The sequence below is a fragment of the Xiphophorus couchianus genome, chromosome 17 (assembly GCF_001444195.1).
Source record: "Xiphophorus couchianus chromosome 17, X_couchianus-1.0, whole genome shotgun sequence".
Lineage (NCBI taxonomy): Eukaryota > Metazoa > Chordata > Actinopteri > Cyprinodontiformes > Poeciliidae > Xiphophorus > Xiphophorus couchianus.
Window position 1 is genome coordinate 14420099 of NC_040244.1, and position 23583 is coordinate 14443681.

The following is a 23583-nucleotide window of genomic DNA, read 5'->3' on the forward strand; positions in this document are numbered from 1 at the left end:
CAGACAAAACTTCATTTTTTTTAGGTCAATTAGAATTACTGAAGTTATTTTAATTTATTAAATAAGACAGATTTTAAAGTGTGTTTAAAATTAGAAGTTTTCAATTATTTCCCCAATTGGCACAATGGCCTTCTATTTGAATAATGGTTCATGGTATCCTTCCACAAGTTTCTTCCATTGTAAGAAACTGTCTTCCTGAAGAAAAGAAAACTGATGACGCTCAAGTCAAGTTTTCTCACACAAACCTTTTTACCTTTGGATGCCATTTTTGAATTTTTTTATTGTCTATAGAGACTTACTGTAGACTGAGGTGTTGCGATGGCTTCTCAGAAATATTGACTTTTCTGTCTTCCAAACAGACAATGAGGGTCTATTTGGAGCTTTAACTCCCTGGCTGATGTCTCGATATGTTGCTTCAATATTTCATATATTTTGTGAATCCACCAGTCGCTTTTGTAGCAAAACATCCCCACCACATGACAATTTCAACCCCATACTTCACTACTAGGAAGTTTCTTGGGCTTCTCAGCGTCTTCAGGAGTTGTCTCAAAAATGATGGCCACAGTTACAAAGTCATAGCGCCACCATCTGGGTTTAAAGGTTTTGCAGTCTGGACTTTAGTAAAACAGGAAATGTCTTAGTAGTCTGGACTGACCTAGAACAGGAAACGTTTATTCCGGTTTACTATCAGACAGTAAGAAATAACAAAGATTGCGTGTCTTTTTATGCAACTAAATGTCAGGTTTAAACTCCTGGTTACTTCTGACCTTCAACCGTGTTTTCCAAAGATGCTTAAGAAAAAGTATAACAAGTCCTTTATTTGGAGCGTGTCCCTACATACAACGTATCTGCTGCTTGTGATGTACACCTCTATTTCAAATCTAGCTGTTATTGGTTCTCATATATACATTACTGGTCTTTGCACAGAGAATGCACTCATAGTAACAAGCCATGCTTTTATTGTAGGAAATATAAACTTTTGCAAGTAAGCCCTTTTCTTTCATCTTCCTATTGTGTCAAATTTTTATAATGCTGCATTTTACTACAAAAACATTTTACTACATTTTACTAGATGTGGCCAATCTGGCTGTAAATTGTTTAATGCTAATTTCATAGTTACAAATTTGTGTAAAACCTTTTTCATGTCTTGATGGGTTCAGGTCCTGACCAGGGCCTCTGTTTTTTGTAGAGTTTGCATGTTTTCCTGTGCACACATTGGTTTGTCTCCCACAGTCCAAATAAAATGCATGTTATACCATAAGTGGTCACTCTGAGTTTCCCATGGGTGTAGGTGTGTGTGTGTGTGTGTGTGGTTGTGTCTGTGTTGGTGAACACACTCTAAAGTACTAAGCAGGTATTAAAAATATCTGTGATAAAATGAGTACACTCTATGAAGCTTTTATGCAAGAAAAACATAATATAACGGCAAACTTTGAAAATAATGTCCTATCTTTACTAGACGCCTTCCGCAAATCAAATTTAATACAGAAACCAGACAAGTGAGGTGATTAAGGACATGAAACTTACAGTCTTATGAAAATCTTTGTTCCCCTACAAATTGCCTTGAGGTTTCGCTTTGTGTTAATAAGATCGGAATATTTCAGATCAAACTAATGTCAATATCATGAAAAGGATTACCCAAGTAACTACAAAATGTAAAATGCGGCTTCAAAATGATCATAAAAAGTTATCCAAACTAACCATAAGTTCAAAGCTGGTTGTGCCACTGTTGGGTTATATCTGATTAAAGAAAAAAAAAAATGCTAAAAGTCAACATTCCTTACTGAGTTTAAAAGCATTTCTACTGTGAACCAGCCAGAGGCACCAGTTCATTAGCCTGTCCTAAATCTGTCACTGGGTTGATGTTGCATCTTTTACTGCTGCAGTTCTTCAAGAAAACGACCTAGTTTAAAAAGAACCCATTAAAATTTAGTTGAAATCTCCAAGCATTTTTTTTAAATTTAAGCTTTTTGGGTAACACTTTATTTGACGGGTTGTGGATAAAACTCAAAGCATGGTTTCCCGATATGTACAACAAGAATCGGTAGATAATTCAGGTCTCATGTTCTCCTGGTCTTAAATTAAGAATTTGAAAGATTACTGAATCTGTGTTGTTGTGCCATTTTAACAGAAAGCAGCTTTGCCTGAAGGTAAGGAATGTCTCGTTACCGCTTGTTGAGTAAAAACTTAAAGGCATCTCTCTAATGTTGCTGCTCTTGCTATTTGAAACAAAGGTTGCTCAGAGATTCAGAGACAGACGCCCCAAGCGACCAGCGGAGTTTATGACATCCAGCCAGCTGGAAGCAACGCTCGACTCAAGGTTCTGAATCTGACTTGATACGGCTGTAACGAGAAGGCTTCAGCTCCTACAAATGCTCCATGTTCCCTGGACTTTTCCTCCAGGTGTTCTGTGAGATGCGTCCAGATGGTGGATGGAGAGTGTTTCAGAGACGAAGCGGACCAGTGGTGTCCTTTGCCAAGAAGTGGAACTTTTACAAACACGGTTTTGGATCTCTGGCATGTATGTAGAAATGTAACCGTTTTGCTGATTTTTATTCCACTTAAGGCAGAACAAGCGTTTGTCTTCTGAAGCTTGGGATTCCACATTGACGGAGACTGCAGAAACAATAAAAATCTTGTGCTTTGTTGATTGCTCAGATGACCATTGGCTCGGTCTGGAGAGAGTCCATCTTCTAACTAAGGACAAATATAAAAAGTGGACTTTGAGGGTGGACCTGTGGGACCATGAAGGCGGCACTGCGTATGCTGAGTATAACAACTTCAAAATTGGAAATGAGGCGACTGCTTATAAGCTGCAGGTTGGGAGATACAGCGGAAATGCAGGTAACCTCAGCAGCAATACTCTAGCGTGTTTAGTACACCACAACAGGTGACGTAATTTCAGATAACGTTGGAAGCTTGTATGTGAAAGAATGGCGTTTTGGTTTTGTAAGTGAAACATTTCTAAAAGACGTTCTCTCTGTCCACAAAGGCAATGCCATCCTTGGGACTTAACCAGGCGACGACCAAAACTGCTTTGGCTTGAGCACCATCGACCACGACAACGACGGCTGCTCCCCGTGCATACTTGATGACATCATTAGAGCGGAGTGCGCCTTTACAGAAGGTGGCGGCTGGTGGTACAGCCACTGTGGCTCTGCCAGTCTGAATGGTGAATGGCATCCTACCGGCGACCACATCGGCTGGGCTTCGGGTCTCCACTGGCTCACGTGGAAACCTCCCGCGCCGTATTCAGCGAAGGCCACCAGAATGATGATCAAGCCCATTTGATTCCGCGTTTTCATTTTGGATTTAATGAATTTTAATTTGGCTGATTATGGATGTCATGGGTCTTTGAAGAGAAAGTTCAACCATGCAAGTTTTCAATTCAAAAGTCAAAATGAAAATAAAGGTTTTTGTGTGTTTGGCATATTTTGCGGTGTTTTTGAGTTGTAGAAATCAAAACAGACGTGGCTCAAGATTAGCATTAAACTAGAATTAAGAAATCACCTAATCAGAACCTGTCCAACAACAGAGGAGAAACCAACTCACTACCCCGACTCTATCTCACGTGTACTTTCAGCCACTATAAGTACTAATATTAATGTGATTTGCATTACAACCAATCACAGCATGAACAAAACAGGTCATGCTAAACATGGCAAAGCTGCTTGTGCTAATAGCATTGGCAGTGATGCTAGCTTTAGCATTAGTGGAGGAGATAACAGAAACACAAACTTTAAGGACTATGGAAAACATTTTATGAAGGTTAGTGACAGGATATGGAGGAAAGCATAGAGAAAATGCAATAAGCTGATATTGCAGGAGTAAAGTGGCTCTTTACCAGTCATGAATTTGACTAAATAAATGCACACATCAGACTCAGTGAACTGTTAGCACTCAGCAGGCTGTGGCAGAGGAACAAATCTGTCACATACTAAGATCCCTACCACTTCCTGTGATGTCAACATTGACTTCCTGAACAAACTCAGTATCTATTTTGGACAGTTTGCCTGCAGTAAAAACCACAAAGTACCTGTCAGGAGGAGCAGATACTTTGTCTTGACTCAGCTGAGGTCCGATGGACCCTAGGCCGAATCAACCTAAGAAAATCTACCAGACCCGGTAGTTTGAAGGAGTGTGCAGAACAACTGATGCATGTCCTTATTCAACATCGTTCTGCCTCAATCTGTTGGACTATTATGATACAAAGCCTCTGTAATCGTCCCGTTCCTCAAAAAACCTGACTGGCTTTCAGCCATTAGCGTTTACATCCAAAATCATGAAATGCTTTTGAAAGGTTGGTCAAAGGTCACATTCCCTCTACATTTGATCCATTTCAATTTGCATATAGCCCCAAACCGCAGTAAAAATTGCAAAGGCTTGCACTTACATTTGTACAGCCTTTGCCTTTTTTGATCTGCTTTTCATTCTATATTCTTCCTCTTTTTATATTATTCTAGTTCATCTGGCTGGTTTCCGTTTGCGACCTAATATCCATTGTAATTTCGTCCGACAGCGTATCTTTGCTGTTATGCTGAGTGACAGTAAAGATAATCTGAATCCGAATATCACATACGCCTTGTCTCATCGGTATTCAGTGGGTGTCTGTTTTTATCTTGGCCACATTACATGACGAGTTCAAATGTTTTCCACTTACAGGACTGTTTGTCCTGCACAGTGACAAGCGACTCGGCCGATATCTTAACAGAGAAGATACTCAAAGGCAAAACGATGGAAAACATCACAGCCGCCTGCGTCACCAAAGACATGAAAGCAGTTAGAGAGCAACTATTTTCTTAGCATTTTGTCACATCCACCAACCTTAATGGTTTTAGTGGGATTCTATGTGCTCAATCAACACAAAGCAGCACACAATTGTAAATCGAGAGGAAACAAATAGCAAATAATAGTCCTGAACGAGTTGAGTGCCCATTATGAGGATACAGCAACTAAACTCCTTATGGGAAAAATAAAATCTCTGCAGAATTTTGCTAAGAGATGAAGTTGAGGAAAAAGAAAAACCCAAACAGTCCTTCAGAACCATTAAAAAGGGAATAATATTGTCTTATACACTGTATACTTTTTACACATATTTGTTTTTTTCTTCCAATCTGGTATTTAGAAATCAACTATGTAATCGATCTCTATTTCCTGTCAAACAAGAAATCTTACATAAACCCAGAGAAAGGGACTAAGCTGCCCTGAATAGTATTAACGCTTTTAAATTTTTTTAATTATTACTATTTTTACTTTAATTGTAAAAGTAAAAATACAATGACTAACGTTTGGGTTTTGTTCTTCTTCGACTTCTAAAGCACCATCACTTGGCAACACTGAAAATTCCACAGAATTTTATTTTATTTTATTTTTTAACTTAAGGAAATTTGTTGAATCTTATGTTGTTTAGTTGTACATGATAATTGTCTCATAATTAGTAGGACATTTTTTTTATGGTTGACTCTCCACGTTTTCTTTTGTACCTCAGAGAAAAACTGAAAACTTGACAGAAGACTTCTACCGCAGAGAAGTCTTTATTTCTGCACTAAAAGCAGTTCAATCTCATTAGAAAATTAGAATTACACTGAAAAGGACAAACACATTCATCACAAAGCAAACAAACAGTTATTCCGATATTTTTAAAAAGCTTGCGAGCTCTTACTATTAAGCTGTTTGACAGACAGCACAAAAATATATAAATGTAGTGCAGAAGTGTTTCATTTCTGACGTTCTATGTCTTAGAAACATAGCAAAACCCTTAAACTGAATTCAATACAGCAAAAATATATTTTCCACAATATGTTATCTGTTTATCGTCCATCTTTGTTGTAAAACGTTATGTTTGTGCTGCACTTATCAGATTTTCAGAGTTCTGTCTGACATGAGTTGGAGGAAGGTCACTGCTCCTCACAAATCAAATGACCTCCAAAAAACAAAACAAAAAATAAATAGAAGTTATCATAAAGAGTGGGAGGTGTGGTGTAATGTTTCAGGGTTTAAAGGAAACTGATTCCTCTCAGGATACTCAGATTCAATCTTCACCCGGCAAAGCGGTACGTATCTAAGGAAGGACAACGCAGATGGATACGATTTAATCCACTGGTTTGCAAATAAGCTTGTTTTTTTTGTTGCTTTCTTTTCTTTTAAAAGCTCATTCTAATGTGTTTGTCCTATAATCAGGTCAAAATGAAGGCTCTGTTTGGCTTCCTTGAGTTGATGTTGATGGCTGTATTGAGTCTCTCCGTCCAGGTAACGACTGGACCTCTTAAAATATGAAGACCTGGACAATTTTCTTACGCCCTGCCTAATAACTATTTTGTTTTTTTTTTGCCATGCAGGGAGCAGATTTTCCTGAAGGTAGGCAGCTTTCCTTTACTAATGATGTATATTTAGTTTATGATAGATTTGTTTTTTTGTTTTTTGCATATTTAAAGACTCCATTTGATAACTTATTAATTGCTTATGCTTTTTTTCTCTCTCTCCTGAAAACGTTTGGGGGCAAAGACTGCTCAAAGATCAGGGCTCAGTCGCCACGCGCACCCAGCGGGGTTTACGTCATCCAGCCAGCAGGAAACGAAACTCGCCTCAGGGTAGCTACCAGAACTGCTAGCGGCTCTTTTTGTGTCCAGCTAGCTTCACTTAGATTAGTTTGACTTATTTAATAGAAGACAGGAACAAAAACATGTGTTTGAACCCCCCATCCTTTAGTTGTTTACAGGGGTGATAGTGAGACGGTAAAAAGATTTCTGAGATTATTCTGAAAATCTCCGATTTTTTTTCCTTCTCGCAAATATTCTATTAGAGCTTTGAAATTTCCAGGGTACTTCTCGTAAACATCTGGGATTAATCTCAGAATTTCTGAGCTTTTTGGCAGAAATTTAAACCTTTTTCTTTCTATCTACAATGGCCCTAATACTCTATTGCATAAAAAAACGATAATCACTTCTGTGCTATTTTGTTTGTTTCAAAAATTGCAAAATGTTTGGACACCCCGGATGCACAGACGGTAGAAATGTGCATAAAAGTAGAAAACATGAAGGTTTTCTACTTTACGTCTATCTAGAAAATGCATTTTTCAAAACTAATTTTTACTGTCCAGGTCTTTTCCTGGTCGTCTTGAATCGATTTGTTTTTCAACAGAAACTATTTGAGAAACATTTTAACACGATGACTCCTTGCTGTGTTATACTCTCTCCTTTCTCAGGTGTACTGTGAGATGCGTCAAACGGGCGGCTGGATCGTGATCCAGAGGCGAAGTGGAGGCGCGGTGTCCTTTGAGAGAGGATGGGCTCAGTACAGACACGGGTTCGGGTCCCTGACTTGTACGTGACTCGTCTTATCGTGACTTTGTGTGCCAAATATGACTTTTGAAAATGCAAAAAGACGTTTTTAAAGCTCGGCAAGCATTTTGAATGTTGAATGAAAATCAAGCAGCAGTCGCATCCATCAAGCACTTTGTTTATTGGCAAAGATATTGGAACTAAATTTGGATGTTTATCTTTGTTTGCTCCTCTGATTCCTCAGACGACCACTGGCTCGGACTGGACAAGATGCACATGCTGACCAAGGACACAGACAAAGTGTGGACTTTGAGGGTGGACCTGTGGGATCATGAAGGTGGCTACGCGTTTGCCGAGTACCGAGACTTTAGAATTGGAGACGAGGGAACGGCTTATCGACTGCATGTTGGGACGTACAAAGGAAATGCAGGTAAGAGGAGGATGAATTATTCTGTGTAGGTGACGTGTTCGGTGGAGTTTTTGCAAAAAACACAAAGTTTTATGAAGTATTTCAGTTCTATTTTCTTAGCACACTGGAAATAAGACAAAACTAAATTAAAAGTAACTTTTTGTAACATATAGGAGCTTGTTTTAAGACAATAATTCCTTAATAATTGATAAAAAAAAGTACTAGTTTCACTGACACCACAAAAATGTCTTATTATAAGTGTAATAATCTGCCAGTGGAACTAGAACTTTTTTTTCTTTTTTTTAAAAAATCACGTCCATCTACTACATCTAGGATTTTTGTTACTGAACACTTTCCAAAACCTCGGTTTGGAGAATTCAAACGATCCCTTTTGGCCGATGAAAAGTTTCCGTCTCGTCACCCAGGTGACGCCCTCCGCGGCGCCTACCCGGGCGCCGACCAAAACGGCGCTGGCTTCAGCACCTCCGACCGCGACAACGACAACTGCTCCCCGTGTATCCACGGAGACGTGGCTTTCAACAGGTGCACCGACAAGCACGGCGGCGGCTGGTGGTACAGCGGCTGCGGCTCCGCTGCCCTGAACGGTGACTGGCACTCTTCAGACGACCCGATTGGCTGGGGGTCAGGCCTCCACTGGCTCACCTGGAAGCCAGTGCCTTATTCGGCGAAGGTCAGCAGGATGATGATCAAGTCTGATTGATGGTCTCTGCTTTACATCCATGTTCTGAGTTTCATCATCTCTTGGTTTTAAAGGTTAGGAAAAGAAGATGTAATGTGTGAAATGGAAAATAAATTAATAAATAGATTGGCAAGTGAGTTTTTGCTGTGTTGTAGCATCACTTCTGAAATTACAATGGCGTATTAGGGACATTGTAGGTAGAAGAAGAAAACTAAACTAAACTAAATTTCTGCCAAAACATCTCAAAAAAGCGTTCTAGAAAAAACGAGGATATTTTTGAGTTTGAAAAGTCAAACATTTGCCAGAAAACAAACTAAAGCATTTTGAGATCTCAGAAATTTTCCAGAAAAAAAAGGAAATTTCTGAGTTTCAAAGATTGAAATATTTTCTCTTTTTGACGTAAAATGAAAAAGTTTCTGAGATTAATCTCAATTTTTGAGTTTCGTAAAACTTTTGCTTTAAAAAAAAAACAAACAATTTGAAGGTAATCTAAAAAATTTATGAGTTTGTTGGGGGGAAATGTATTTCTCTTACTTTTTCCAAATGTACAGTGGTCCTAATGCGCCCGTTGTATGAAATGGTTTGGTAAAAAAACAGAAATTTTACTGTCTAATCAAAATCAACAGAAGTTTAATAGATAAAAATATATGTAAGTGAATAAAAATGGAAAGAGATAGTTACCAATAAGTTGGGTTGAAATGGTCAGTGAGAACAGTCCAGAACCGCAGGGTGTAATGTGAGTTTCTGTGCTTTTCAAAGTAAATGTTTTATTTCTCTATTAGACTTCTTTTATGTCAACAGTGTCGATAAAGATTCATTCATGAAAATATAACAGAGGGTAGATTTTAAAGCTCAACATCGACCTCAACTTGGACAATAAGGTCTATTTCTAACACAAAACCAGTTCATCCTACTGTCATAATATGTCGGAGCTCTGGATGAGTCAGATTTTAATTCATCTACCACTTTTAAGTTCTCCAGCATGTGACAGTATAAAAGATAACACTGGCTGCCAATGTTATCCTCGTGTTGTCTAATCACACTTAAAGACCTTGGCCAAAGTAGAAAATATGAGATTGCTTTAACCTTATCTAAGAAAGTTGCTGGTGTCTTGTTCAGAACATTTGTATTTATCTATTATCTCTAAATTGTTGGCCCAAGTAAAAGCAAGTTTCTTCAATCTGGAGCAAAACAGGTCAGTTGCCTCGAATTTAAGCGTACAAGTCTTCAGCACGATTAAAATCAGATGTTTTGAAGCAGCATGCAACAACTGTCATGAATTGCAGTATAAGTGGTGGAGGATTGACGCGGTGAACCCAGGTTGAAGTGCAGTAAGGATGGTTTAATTGGTGAACTAAAAGGTGAACAGAAATCCAGGCAACACAGATGAACTAAGAGGAAGGAACTCAAACACTGGTAGCGCTGGAACAAGGGAGCGATGATAAATGACACACGGCAAGGATCCGACGGGGAGCAGGTGACACAGGTGGGGTTAAATACACAGGGGAGTAATCAGGGGAACAGGAGACAGGTGAGGGCAACCAGGAGGCAGACAAGACGACAGGAACTAAATTAACTAGAAAGACATACAAAAATGCACATCCTCACAATAACTTTACTTAAAGCACTGTTCAGTCAGTTCTAATGTGTCTGAGCAACTTATCCAGTTCCAAGCAGGTTTTATCTTATTACTCTCTGCAATGTAGACAAACCATCAATGGAGTCACTTACTTCCAGTACTGGGAAACTGTGTGCCATGTAGCCTGAATGTCTGTCCTGCAGTTCTTTTATAAACCAGACAATAGTTGTTTAATTCAAGGCAATATCTTAGCAACAACTCATTTTCTTAGAAGTAAGAATTTGCTGCTCATATTACGTTGCATTGACAGACAATCTTGTTTCCTACTCATATTAAATTAGGTTACAATCTTCCTTTAAATTCAGTTGACATTCACAAAATTATTTATTTTTGCTAAGTGCCAGATTTATTTGAGTTTTTTTGTTGCTTTTTTTCTTCAACTTCAGAAGTTTACACACCCTAACATTGGTGTTAGGGCGTTCCGATGCAATATATATTGATAACAGCAGAATTCAACATGCATTGGGGATTATGAATATGTCACTTCAATACTATTGTATCATGAGGTAGAAACCTTTTGACTAAGATTTTGCAGATACCTGTAATACTGTGTTAACCTGTAGACATGCGAGATTGTAAAAACGAGAAATCATTACAGTGGAAGGCTAAAGGCTAAAGGCTAGCCAAAATTCTCCCAGTTTCTTATACTAGCACTTTGTTTAGACTGAAACTGGTCATTTCTGTGCGACACGAGTACAAATTCACTCACATTGACCTCCACAGTGTCGTAAGAGACAACAGTTCAGTCATTTTCTCAACCAACATATGCTAATACGCTAATGTTGCTTTAGCGAAGGCTGCTAGCTGTATCAGAATGAAATCTGGTGGGATTATTTCTAAACAAAAACAAAACAATAACTGTTGCGTCAAAGAGGTTCGGTGGTCCTCAGTCTGAAAAAGCGACTGTAGAGGAATCACACTTTTGTTCGTTTTTGTTTTGATCAGTAACAGACCATTCGATTGTTTCAGAACAACCGAATGGTCTGTTCTGAAACAATTGTGGCAATATGGCGCCAATATTTTCCCCAATTCCAATCTCTATCGCCTAAAATCCATTTCTACTTTTCTCTAGAATCTTGAGAAATAGAAACGGAAGAAAAGTTCTATAGCTGTATGTCAGCTAAAGGACATGCAAAAGATAAAAGAACATCAACCATATTCTTGAGTATGTCAGAGTCTGGATGGAGTTTGTGCGGAAGGTGATGGGCCAGGATCATCTCCCAAGCATCAACCAGTTGGACTTTCGTTCCTCTGAATATTTCCCTCAGTATCTTATCCCGCTGCAGCGAAAACCAGTCGCTGTTAGTCAAACTCTCATAAAGCGTCATCTCTTTTGGGTTCGCAGTCCGGACGACGACAGTGGTACCCGGAGCCCTGTTCAGAAGTCTCGCCACCGCTTTCCGAATGTTCAGCAGACGCCTGACGTAGACCTCGACGGGGAAAGTGCTGAAGTGAGACCAGACGCCGATAACCACAACGGTGTTGCTGCCTCCAATCACTCTGTCCAGTTCATTGGCAACGTATTGTAGCTGGCTGACGGACGAGCTGGCAAAACGGATGGGAGGGCCGTGGCTGCGGAACGTCACTAGAATTTTGTTCACATAATCCAGCGCCATTAAAGGCCCACTTTGCTTTGAGGTTTGAAGGTCAAACTCCTTGAGATCTTAGAAAATACACAACATGTTAGACTGCAACATTTCCTGGTTCTAACCACTTAGAAATCTTGCTCAGAGATACCTGGTAGCGAGTTGGTTAAATATTCATACCACTGCCTCACAGTGGAGTCCCCATAGAAGAGAACAGCTTTGCCTTTCAGACACTGGCTGATTGCATTGGAGTTAAACTGATGTACTCTGGTGCCATCTAGTGCTTGCCATGCGCCCTTGTAGTAATAACCAGAGGGGCGGGTCTTGAAAGTCCTTTTGTTTCCCTCTGGAGGATTCAAACAGATATATATATAAAAAAATTCATACATATTTAGCCATCTTGTCAAGTAACAGCAAATTACAAGCCTTATCTTGTAATTCTACCCAAAGATTGCTCTATTTAAAGTCCTAGTCACATGGATTTAGTTAACTGGTAAGTTGTGAACTGTTCCAATCCATATCCTTGATGTTAAATTGATTATAAGGAGAGTTTAATAAAAATCTGTCACTTACGTTTATAAATAGGGACGCTGATCTTCTGAACTAGGAGAAAAATGGAAAGAAAGATGACAAAAAAAAAAAAAGAAGGAAGAAGAAAAAAAGCCCAACTCTGGTGTTTACCTTTTGGATTTGGTAAAACGTCGATGTTTTCAGGTCCTGAAGCTGGAATGGAGACTTTCATATTGACATCACTAAAAACAAAACAGCAAGTAGAAATCATAATTACTGAATTCACCCACTAATTAGCAAATTATGAAACATTTGCACCACTTATATTGCCATTAGTTCTTTTTCTAGCTCTACACTCTAAGTACCAATACCCTGTATTTATCAAAACAATGCGCACACACACACACATATATATACGTATATATATATATACATATATATATATATAACTGTATATATAAATAAACAGCATGGCTAAAAACAAAACCTTCAGATATTGAATATGCCTGCAGTAAAACTGACTGACATACACATACTGAAGCAGTAAGCGTGTCACAATAAGCGATCGATTAGTTGCATGTAAATTAAAGTGAGCTTGATCATTTCCATTCTGATTATTGATTTTGTTTAAAAATCTACAGTTACTCATGCTTTCTGTTGTGTGAGGTTTTTAATTTTTTTCTTATTTGTGTTTGGATGTTTATTTCCGGATATTTAAAACGTCTTTCAGTTCCACTGAGGAATGTTCTGTGCAAAAGTAAAGTTTTCGTCTTTGAGTGGGAAAACTTGCATGATTATGCCATCATCGATATACTACTTGAAAATTGCCTCAAAAACAATGGTAGTTTACTGCAAACATTTCTGGGGCAATTTATCGTCCAGCAACATTTGTTATTGTGACAAGCCTGAGAGGAAGTCATTGAAATTGGGTGAAAGCCACGGGTGAAGCAGAACGTGGCGTTTTCTCAGCTAACAGTTGCGAAACTTTTGCTCTACTTGAGCAACCGTAAAATAATTTATGTATTTCCTTTGCATTTACGTTTAACATGTTTGCACCTAATTAATGAAATACCGTACCACTGAAAGAGCTTCTCCTCTGTGGGCTTGAGGTTTTGTCTGAATCCTCCTCTGGCGTGGCTGATCCTGGCATCACAATCCAATTTGTGTGGCTTGTAGCAGAACCACGGCTCACCTGTCCTGAGGTCAGAGTAGTCGCAGATGTTCTGCTGGGTTCCGGTAAGGCACACGTTACAAGTGGTGGTTTCACTGACCGAGCCTGACCAAAACAGACTATTAAAATAGATTCTGTCAGGCTGCTCCTCGGTCAATTTTTGCAGCACTGTGACTGCCTCGCTGGGATGAACTAGGACTACCTGTTAGGGGGGGGAGAAAAAAAAAAAGAAACTTTCACACACACAGGAAAAAAAAACCCCTCTGTCAATAGTGATTTTAGAACTTTTAAATAAGCTTAACAATCCTAAGTAGAACAAAATTTACTAGTTACAACAGTTAACTCTGACAGTTAACTGGTGTTTGACTAAACAAAATATCAAAAATATATAAAACAGATAAAGTAAGATAAGCAAATTATTGAAGTAGCACATAAAACCTGAAAGACTGAATAATCTGGCAGTGGCGAATCAATGTATTTTTAAACACAATCTAGATTTATGGTGTTTTTTTCTTGTTTGCATAAGCCAAGTATGTTCTGTTCCTATATGCAAGCCCCAAGCCTCTCTGCTTGAGACTACGACGTTTGAAGTATTCTGAGTTGTTAACCAGGTCAGATTTATGAAGTTAGCCGATTAACAATCACGATGGTTTGGTCAACACAAGCCCGCCGTTTCAGTAAAACTTTAAAAGTAGTCTCTACCACTTTTAAATTGTTCATCTGGCCGCATTTTCAGGACTTGCTAGGTGAAAGAGATGACAGGCCCTGCAGGAGAGTACAGCAAGAGTCTGACTGCTAATGAAGCTGAAGTTAGCATCTTCATTAGAACGTCTTATTAATGCTAATGATGCTAATGCCTATTTTAGTCTAAAGTCCAAAACCCTTTGATTAAACCTTTACAGGATGAATCTATGCTGAACAAATAGACTGGATGTTTAAAAAATGTTCATTTTACATGTAAAAACTCAAAATTTCCCATTTTTAAAGCCATTTGGCAACAAGATTCCAGCAGCATTACGAAAACATACAGTACATACCATCAAATATGGATCTGTCAACCTGGACGGTTACGGAAATTGATTAACTTTGTCGCAGTCTCTTGGATCTAGGATTATAAACCATCTTCTTACACCCTTCTGTACGCCTGGCAAATGAAAACTGAGCTTATGAAGCTCTAACCAAATCTATTTATATCTGGCTTCCTTAAAAGTTAGGAAGCCAGTCTGAAGCCTTAATCACCTCAACTTGTGCTTGTCCTTCCCAGAGCAATGAAAAAAACGCAGAGTAGGAGCCATTGCGATGGTCCACCACATGCCCTGCCACCCCAGCGTGAAAAGTACTGTTGTGAAGCCGAGCCAGCAGAACGTCTCCTCCAGACTTCTTGGGACGGCCGTGGAAGTCTCTGATTCTTATGGAAACCTGCAGCTGGTCACCCACTCGCCAGCTTCCCCCTCCGCTCCTTGGGAGAATGGTGAAGCTGCTGCGCCTGGGGTCACTGGTGTCATTCAGCGAAGAGTCCGACTTTAAGGACGGCGTTTCAGGCCAAAAAATGACGTCTTTTAGTGAGTCAAAGACCAGAAGCTCCTCAGGTGACAGCGAATCGAAGGAGCAGGTGCTGACCGGCTGGGCGGAAGGCTTCGCAGTAGCAGTTCTACTAACTTTATTCTGGAAGGAAAAGGTTTTGCAGTTTATATGTAAAACAAATGCGACAGACTGGCGACCTGTCCGGGGTGTACCCCGCCTCTCGCCTGGAACGTAGCTGGAGATAGGCACCAGCAACCCTCCCGACCCCATTAGGGACAAGGGTGAACAGAAAATGGATGGATGGATGGATGGATGGATGTAAAACAAATGGATAGACCTTCATATTTTCGACGAATCTAATTTAAAGTTGCACCAATCACTCTTAGATGTTGCCAGTATTTCAGCCGGCATTTCAAATTTCTAAAAGTTATCCTTTTTGAAATGTTTAATTTAAAAGATCCAGTTGAAATCTTGCACGTTCATTTTGTAAAATATTGGAGTTTTATCCGTCTCATGCACGCTATTGTTTAAAGAAATAGCAGAAAGAGTAGCATACGAGAATCTGCTAGCCTGATTCAATGCAAATGCTTGACAAAAAAGACAAGCAACTGGCAAATCAGCATGTCCAGCTCAACTGTCAAACATGGTGGTAAAGGTGAATAATTTGGGTTGGTTTTACAACACCAGTATCCTGGCAACATGCAGTAATCAAATCTACAATGATCTGCTCTTCATACCGCGTTCATACAGTATTCTACGTAGTGTCACGTAAAAGATCTCGACAGGATGACAATGAGGTCGTAGAACAGCCAACTTCAAATAAAACTGCAAGAAAAACTTGTTCAAACGACCCAGTTAAAGCCAAGACCTCAACAGAGCTGATATTTGAAAACCTTCACGTTCAAGAGTGTCGTGCTAAAACGTATGCAACTTTACGCTGCCTGCATCAAAGCCTTGGGATCAGATTGCCAGAGTGCATACTAGACACTAGGGACGCACCAATCTACTTCATTTCACTTCCGATGCCTGATGGTTAGAACTGGCCGATGTGGATTCCATACAGAAAAACAGTGCCAAATTGACTTCAATCTCTTTTTTTTCTTTTGAAACACAGACATAAATGTACTGAATTACGAATTTATTTAATAACTCTGCACCAGTACAGCACATTTGAAAACACCCATAGCATCTCAATCTTGGTCAAACATGTAAAAAAACAAACAAAAAAAAACCCTTTAATTTGTTCAGTCCAATTAGGAACTAATAATGGCAAAAACTGACATGCCATTATTTTAGGAAAGACACGTCGTTGGTCTGATTCTAGGAGAGCTTCAGAATAAGAGCAAGGAAAAAGAGGAACGTGACCTCATCCGGTTAATCACTTTGTAAATGCAGAAAGCTGCTTCGGTTACTTTCATTACAGAACAAGAATGACCAAAGTTAATCACCAAAGAAATGCTTCCCTGGCTAGCCTTGCTTTGACTTCAGTTTCGATCAAAAGAGTGCTCACCTTTGGTTTGAGCGACATCCAATTAATGTTCCCTTTATACAGCAACACCAATATGATGCTGCAAAGCGTGAAGATGGCGACGGAGATGCACTTCAAAGACCTGAAAGGCCTGCAAATGCCTCCTCTCACTAGGGACGACATTTCCAGGTGCTGAAATAAAAAATAAAAAAAAAAACAGAAAAAAGTAAATAAGTAAGTAAAGTTTATTTATAAAGCGCTTTTCACAGACATAAAATCACAAAGCGCTGTACAATAAAAAAGATCAACCTTAAAAACCATAAAAACCAACAGAAGAAACACAACAAAATCAAGAGATAAAAGCCTGGGAAAATAAAAATGTTTTTAGATGCTTATGTAATGTTCTAGAAGCACAGCTTTGGTGACATATTTACATTTATTTGGAGAATGGTGTTACAAGCCGGTGTCTTTATCTTGACTGGAGAAAAAGGGTTAAGCTCAACTCAATTTAGTCCCTAATTCAAAGCAGTCATTGATACATTACAATCATCGGTCAGCGTGAATCGACCAGTATGTCCAGTTACGGAGCGTCATCAACCGTCCCGGCGTTGGGCCTTGTCTCAGCACATCGTGAGAAGCTGAGAGGTCAAGATGATGAAGTCTAAGAGGTGTGATTTTGCCTCTGTGGTAAAATTGATCTTAACTATTTCTCAACAGTTGTGAGCTTCCTCTAGAACAGGATGCTTCCTCAAAGGGTTGCACCGAAACTACAAATACTAAGGCCTTCTAAGTAGCTTAGTAACATAAAACTAAGTAACTGATTAAACATGTAACTGCAATATTTTAAAAGGAACATCTTTAATCATTGCAAAAGTAAATTTACAATTGCATTTATGAATCTCAGTTTATGCCAAAGCTCAATGAATGCCAGTTTCCTCAGCAACTAAGACTGTGCAGCCTAAATTTATAAAAACGTTTTTACTCTTTAAAAATTTACTTAGTTAATTTGGGTTATCTGGAAGCCACGATGATCAAAATTACAAGGCTTGAACTATTTCACTCACCCACAGGATGGAACAGCAACGCTGGCACAAGTTTTAGTTAGAGACGTTTTAGTTAGAGAGCGCCACAGGCAGAAATGTCATTTTTGGTGTCTGGCAGACCACCCACTAATATTTGAATCCAGTTTCATCTCGACAACTGAAACAATCATGCTCTAGTCCTCAGAAGCATGTGTTTCCGTCATCGTCATGGGGGAAGAAAAGGAAGAAAAAAAAAAAGTGACGGAGAAAGCACTACATGTGAAGGAAGCTGATGTTGGTTTCCGTTTGCAGCTTCTGATTCAGGAAGGGGAAGTCCGCCTAATTTTTCACTACCATCAGCAACTTTAATCTATTCTAGTTAAAAAAACGACAACAAAAAAAACTACAACACCGAAACTCTTCAATCCTGGACTGGATTATTCTGCTCCAACAGCAGAATATTTCAAACCAAGAGTGGGATTTGTGAAACCTTTATGGGATTTGTGATCATGAAAATCCCATAAATCGCTTAAATTAAGCGATTTACTGTCGCTTAATTTCGATTTTTCAATGTTTAAAACCGAGAGTGGGACTTGTGAAGCTGATCAGTTGTGGTAGGTATGAAATGTTGGTCCGATTATCTTTACGTGGGGGAATGCAAACTGATGGGGGGAAACAAAAAGCACGTTTACGTAAAAAGGGAATTTTCTGAAGTTGGGGATATTTTCCCCTCCAACGACCGCTTCATAGGTTGGGTTAGATTTTATTTCAATGTCGTTAGAGAGTAAATAGCTCCTCATGTCCAACAGTGGAGCTATCCGGGTTGAAAAATGTCATTTTGGAGAAAGTCTTAACAATAATATTTCCACTAAATAGAAAATGCAAACATTTAACAGGTTTGATAGAGGAAAAAGCCAGTAAAGTGCCTCTCAAATTCATGCTCAGGACAAGGTACCGGAGAGAACCAGACCAATTTTTCTTTTCTATTGGACAGTTAACTTCAGGGGTGGAAATTACATTTTTTTTACTGGCCACTCAGATATTTCACCAGTCCCTGTTTCTTTCTTTCAATTACAAACCCCTGTACATGCAAATGACATAAAATACATGATTTATTCTTAACTCTATGAAAAACCAATTACCATACATATGTATGTAAGCGTGGACACCCTAACAGAGGTGGAGTGCAATAAGTTGTTTTTTTTTTTTATCTTCTGGCAAGGGGTCTTTTTGTGGGCTCTAGCGTCCCTTTTTCAAAGTATTTTGACAGGACAGGAGAGAAGACATGCGGGAAACGTCGTCGGTCCGGGAGTCGAACCCGCGTCGAGGCCGCGTTGCCTCTGAATGTGTGTCGCGCTAACCCCTCCGCCACAACAGCTGTTTTCTAACTGTTCTATTTGTTGTTCCTTTCTATTGAAATTCACAATAATTCTTATTGCTAAAATATCTAAAAACGTGTTCATGATTAATTCCACGGGCCGTCATCAGTCCTGTTATCCCCGTACCTGTCAAGTCTCCCGTTTTTTCCGGGAATCTACTGTATTTTACCCCCCCTCTCACGGTAGCTTCTCTCCCCTCCCTGCCGTTAGGGCAGTAATACCCTCGGTGACGTAACTGTGTGGTAATTAACATATCGGTTAGTTTGACACATTTTTCTGAATGGGCTTACGCGCTTTTTGTTGTCATAGTTGTCCTGACTCACCCCGTCTCATATCCGTTCACGTTTCTCGGACTCCGGTTAGCTGAAATGGCGCTATTTATAACCTCGGTGGAGAGGGGCGGGCCAAGGAGGACTGAGGGATTTCATTGGATAAGCCCAATGACCTTCAGTGACATCAACCAATGGGCTGTCGCGGTCGATAAAAATTATATTTGATATATATTCTCGTTAAATAACGACACCCTAGGTCCGTCCCATATACAGTATGTGCATCAGTCTGTACTCCAGACAGCCTCTCATACCCTGGACAGAAGTTCAAACTAATTGCAGGTTTTTTTTGTTTTTTTTTTCTGTTTAAATTGTCAACCCGCGGGTGCGTTGCTCCAATCTACCCGCCACTTCGTACTTTTACCCGCGTTTGGCCAGTGGCGGGTGCTATAATTTCCACCCCTGTTTCGCATACCGGTAATTGTTGCGATGTGAGCCATTGGTCAATACCTGAGCGATGTATGTAGACTGGCAAACGAGGTAATTAGTCCGATTATGTCCTTTATATTTACTTTCAGAAATAACAATAAATAACAGGTGAGCAAAGAAAAACCTTTAAGAATCTCTAAGAATTATAAAAAGCTAAGTCAGAGGACCAATGAACTTACTACGGTGACGGCAGCCATTGTTGTTGTGGGTAGCAGCTGGTCTCTTAATGTAAAATCTTTAAATCTCTTTTTCGGGGGGGCCTTTCCTGACAACAATGTTCCGAGTTGATCTGCCTTGAGTTTCTGAAACCACATGATCAGCATGCTTCTTCCATGGCTGCAGCCTTGTGGAATAACAGGGTCGTTCTCTTTCCAACTGCTTACAGCAGAGCCTCTTTTTTTTTTTTTTTTCCTAAAAAAGAAAAAGGAAAAAAATTTGAAGTTAAACTGAATCACAGTTTTTCACTCAGCATTGCAAACAGCTGTGCACATGGTGCGCATGTCCCAGCTGGCAACCCGTGGACAGAATAACAGAATGCACCACATGCTTTCAGTAAAGACTTCGACAATTTGACTCAGACATATTGCAGCCAGATGGGTTTCAGCGGGTCAGTCTGAAAAGCTTTGCGACCACAAAACATTTCACAAACCTCTGATCTTTGCTTGCATTCAGTTGGCGAAGAGTTAAAAAAAAAAACAACCAAAAGGCCATTGATCTCTTTGGAGAATATTTTTCCACTAAATGTAGTGTGAACTAGCTTGAAGATAACTGTTTTAGTAATGCTTAGTTTCAAATTCATTTGAACTGAACAAAGCTGCACAGCAAGGCCGGGATGACTCACTCATGTTCTCACCAAAAAGATCCACATCACCCCAGTTCTACAGTCCCTCCACTGGCTCCCTGTAGCTCAGAGAATAGACTTTAAAGATGTTAGTTTCTAAATCACCGAACAGTTTAGCACCACAATACGTTAAAGATCTGCTGTCAACCTCTCTGGCCTTCTGGTTCTCGTTCTGCTCTGCATCCCCAGAACCAGAACCAAACAGCTTCTATGCACCACAAACCTGGAACAAACTTCCAGGAAACTGCAAAACAGTCGAAACACCGAGTTCCTTTAAATCGAGACTAAAAACCCCACTTGTTCAGAGTTGCTTTTGAAACACAATAAATGAAACATTTTTATGTGTAACAATGGAACTTTGTATTTTTTTTTTATTTTTGAGCTGCCTTGTTGCTGAAATGTCCTGCACAGATAAACTTGATTGATTTGTTGCAACCTACAAACATCCAGGATCAGTAATTGAGCTCTCCTTCAGTATGAACACTGATGGAATCTGTAAGAAGGAGCAGCGGAGGGTTTATGAATTGGTGCTTGCATGCTTTGTTTCTAACATTGTGTGTGGAGTTTTTTTTAACCCCTCCAGAGAGTCTTTTGTGGGCTCTAGTGTCCCTTATATGAAAGTAGGCTGACAGGAAAGGGGGAAGGAAGGAGAGGGGAGGAGACATGCGGCAAATGTTGCCGCGTCCGGGAGTCGAGGACTCAAGGCCTCCAAACATGGGTATCCCCTACGCCACCACTGCACGCCCCTTGACTGCGTATGTTTTGTGGTTTTTGAAATGCCCGGCTGCAAAACAAATTTCCCCCCTTTGGGGGACAAATAAAGGAACTGAACTGATTCCTCAAACAGTGAAAGTGCACACATTAGACATGTACCATGCTAAAGTACCATTCCAATGCAAATAAGTCATTTAAAAAATCATCTAAAAGACTCTTACCTCACAGCATGGGGTCCCCCTCCTCAGACTGAGCACCGTAATCTAGTCCTGATGAAACATCAGATCTATTTCCTTGTTCCAAAGGAGCCATCAACTCAGAGGAGGTGACCCGACGAATGGAGAGACCGGTTCACCTCAGAGCGTCCTCATCTTCTGGACAATATTCCTCTTCAGCCGGGCTTGCAAATCCCCCAGCATGTTTCATGAAGAGTTGGGAAACAGATTGCAACACAGCAGACAAACCCAACCTTTGCCTTGCCTTATCGCCTCGTGAAGGCCGGGAAATCGCGTCGGGCAAAACCGCGTTTTGGCTGAAAATAACTAAAAAAAAAAAAAAAAAAAAAGTGATATTTTTTTTCCTTTTAAATTTCAGTTGGAAAAAGAAGAAAAAAAAACTGCCTTGGAGAGGTATTCACAACTTGTTACATTAACCATAAACCTCAAACGATTTGATTATAATTCATGCAGATTTCTAAAGGTTCTTCTAGTTGTGCTGTGATTAAAACAGTATCTTCTACTGTAGAAACAGCAACAGGTCTTAATGTGTGTGTGACAAGGATGACAGACAACCTTCCTTTATTTATTTATTTATAATTTTTTTATTCCTTTTTCTTTTTTTAACCCTGAATGAGTTAATAAAGGAACCTGGACTTCATTAACACATCAGAAGAGCTACAGGTTGAGCGCATCCACGTTCATGCTGCGTTGAAGAGGAGACCAAATCAAGTTATTATTTTTTTTTTTTACTTTTTTGTTTTTGTTGCCCTTTTTAAAACCGATTTTATGTAGTTTCAGAAGAGAAACAAAAGATATATTTTGGGTTTTTATAAAACCAAACACATGAACTGAATCACACCTTTTGGAATGAATATAATAAAAAGTTACATTTTCTTTCTTTTTAAAATAAAAAAGAAAATGCCTGGGAGAAGTATTAATATCTTGCTGCGTTGGTTGTAGACGTAAACCTCAATCAGTCAGTCATACATGTTTGGGATTTGTGCAGACTTTTTTTTTTCTATATATATTCTCTTTTTATGATTTTGTTTGATGTATTTAGTTGTATTGTTCTGGTTGTGATTTTACTTGATTCCTGTAAGAGCGCTTAGAAAAGCACTATACAAATACAACGCAATATTATTGTTAACATGCAATAAACATTTCAGCATATAAGTTAAATTTAACTTCTGAAATAAGCCTTTTTTTTTTTTTTTTTTTTTTAAAGATTATGGTTTCTCAAGATGCACCTGTACATGTTATTTATTTTATAATTTTAGCCTCCTCTGGAGGTTACGCCCCCATGGTCTAGGGGTCCAGGGGCGGTAACATAAAAATGTGTCCAGAGAAAAAAGTGGAATGAAAAAATGATTTATTACAAAATGAAGGTTTTCACAGAACCAAAACACAATACAACTTAAGCCAATTACACAAAAGTAAAGAACCAACAAATTCAGAAATCACTGAGTGCAAATTAAATAACAAGATGTGCGAACACATCAGTCTAAAGTAACTCAAAACAACCAAAAAGAAAGAACAAAGGGGAGCACCAAAAACCTCCCAAACACAAGCCTCTAGCTTGTTCAGGGTTTATCTAAAGCAGATTCACTACTTAACAAAAGGAGCAAGAACAAAATTGCTCAAACTGTCCACAAACAGTCACAAAACACGGAAGGTGGGGGTCAGCTTTACACAACTCATTATAGTTTTATTGAATTGTTCTGTAAAAATATTTGGGCAAAACACATTCCTTAAATGTGCTTTTTTAAAAAAAAATTATTCCTCTTGTACTAGCGTGGCATATTTCTTCTGAGACTAGGGTTGGGGCAAAGTTTCTCCCATCAAACTGATTCTCTCTCCATTCCCGACTTAACGTGACGACGACCCGTCGTCTTCTGAACATCGAGTCAGAAACGGGGACCTTACCTGAAGACGGTGAGCGGTTTTCGATCAGAAGAAAGGAAGCTGGAATTCTGTCTTGCTGTAAGTTTATCTTCTCTAAACAGAGAGACGTTTAGAGAAGATACAGAGACGTTCTGCAGTCAAACACCGACTGCCTAAAATAAAACAAAGTGCTTTAAGCTCTCACTGAACATTTGAGGAAAAACCCGATCCCTTTCTCAGCTGAAACAAACACAAATAAATAACTAAAGTCAGTGATAATCAATGCACTAATCAAAGATTATGATATATTGCCCAGTTTTTAAGCATTAGCTAAGAAGTTATTCCCTGCAAACGTTTGGATTTTTGAGCCAATGCATTAAAATTATGACAGTAGCAGCACTTTTGTTTGCTGAATGTTCACATTTTCTGGAACGTCATCCTGAGTGTTGTCAGTTTTATAAATGTTTCATAATGGAAACGATG

General features: G+C 39.3%; 3 protein-coding genes across 4 annotated transcripts; 2 read left to right on the top strand and 1 right to left on the bottom strand.

Annotated features, from left to right (window-relative positions):
* The first annotated feature begins 2014 nt into the window (after window positions 1–2014).
* On the top strand, window positions 2015–3291 carry LOC114161286 (angiopoietin-4-like). Its single transcript, XM_028044505.1, is given in 6 exon segments — window positions 2015–2044; window positions 2132–2150; window positions 2235–2320; window positions 2404–2521; window positions 2659–2844; window positions 2993–3291. Coding segments are annotated over 6 exon segments (738 nt in total).
* Window positions 3292–5592: 2301 nt separating this feature from the next.
* Window positions 5593–8526, top strand: LOC114160751 (fibrinogen-like protein 1). The gene is made up of 7 exons (XM_028043506.1): window positions 5593–6053; window positions 6181–6249; window positions 6339–6357; window positions 6505–6590; window positions 7205–7322; window positions 7525–7710; window positions 8115–8526. Exons 1-7 carry the CDS (start codon window positions 5985–5987, stop codon window positions 8408–8410), a joined length of 843 nt encoding a protein of 280 aa, XP_027899307.1. The 5' UTR covers window positions 5593–5984; the 3' UTR covers window positions 8411–8526.
* Window positions 8527–9710: 1184 nt separating this feature from the next.
* Window positions 9711–20509, bottom strand: LOC114160730 (NXPE family member 3-like). Of its 2 annotated transcripts, XM_028043478.1 has the most exons (8): window positions 19626–20509; window positions 16330–16479; window positions 14535–14960; window positions 13202–13497; window positions 12296–12366; window positions 12188–12217; window positions 11766–11960; window positions 9711–11691 (listed from the first exon to the last, which is right to left on the bottom strand). In XM_028043478.1, exons 1-8 carry the CDS (start codon window positions 19767–19769, stop codon window positions 11132–11134), a joined length of 1872 nt encoding a protein of 623 aa, XP_027899279.1. In that variant the 5' UTR covers window positions 19770–20509; the 3' UTR covers window positions 9711–11131. The 2 variants fall into 2 exon arrangements, with proteins under 2 accessions (XP_027899279.1, XP_027899280.1); XM_028043479.1 differs by lacking the exons at window positions 16330–16479; window positions 19626–20509 and adding an exon at window positions 15138–16314 and having other exon boundaries at window positions 14535–14989.
* Between the last annotated feature and the right edge of the window lie 3074 nt (window positions 20510–23583).

Excerpts from the sequence above, each read along its gene's own strand:
- LOC114160751 (XM_028043506.1), top strand. The coding sequence starts at position 5,985 with ATGTTTCAGGGTTTAAAGGAAACTGATTCCTCTCAGGATACTCAGATT. Across the intron at positions 6,054-6,180 it reads AATCTTCACCCGGCAAAGCG|GTCAAAATGAAGGCTCTGTT; the intron begins GTACGTATCTAA and ends TCCTATAATCAG. Across the intron at positions 7,711-8,114 it reads GACGTACAAAGGAAATGCAG|GTGACGCCCTCCGCGGCGCC; the intron begins GTAAGAGGAGGA and ends CTCGTCACCCAG.
- LOC114160730 (XM_028043478.1), bottom strand. The coding sequence starts at position 19,769 with ATGCTGATCATGTGGTTTCAGAAACTCAAGGCAGATCAACTCGGAACA. Across the intron at positions 13,498-14,534 it reads AAGGACAAGCACAAGTTGAG|GTAGTCCTAGTTCATCCCAG; the intron begins GTGATTAAGGCT and ends CCCCCCTAACAG. Across the intron at positions 12,218-12,295 it reads CGTTTTACCAAATCCAAAAG|TTCAGAAGATCAGCGTCCCT; the intron begins GTAAACACCAGA and ends TTTTTCTCCTAG.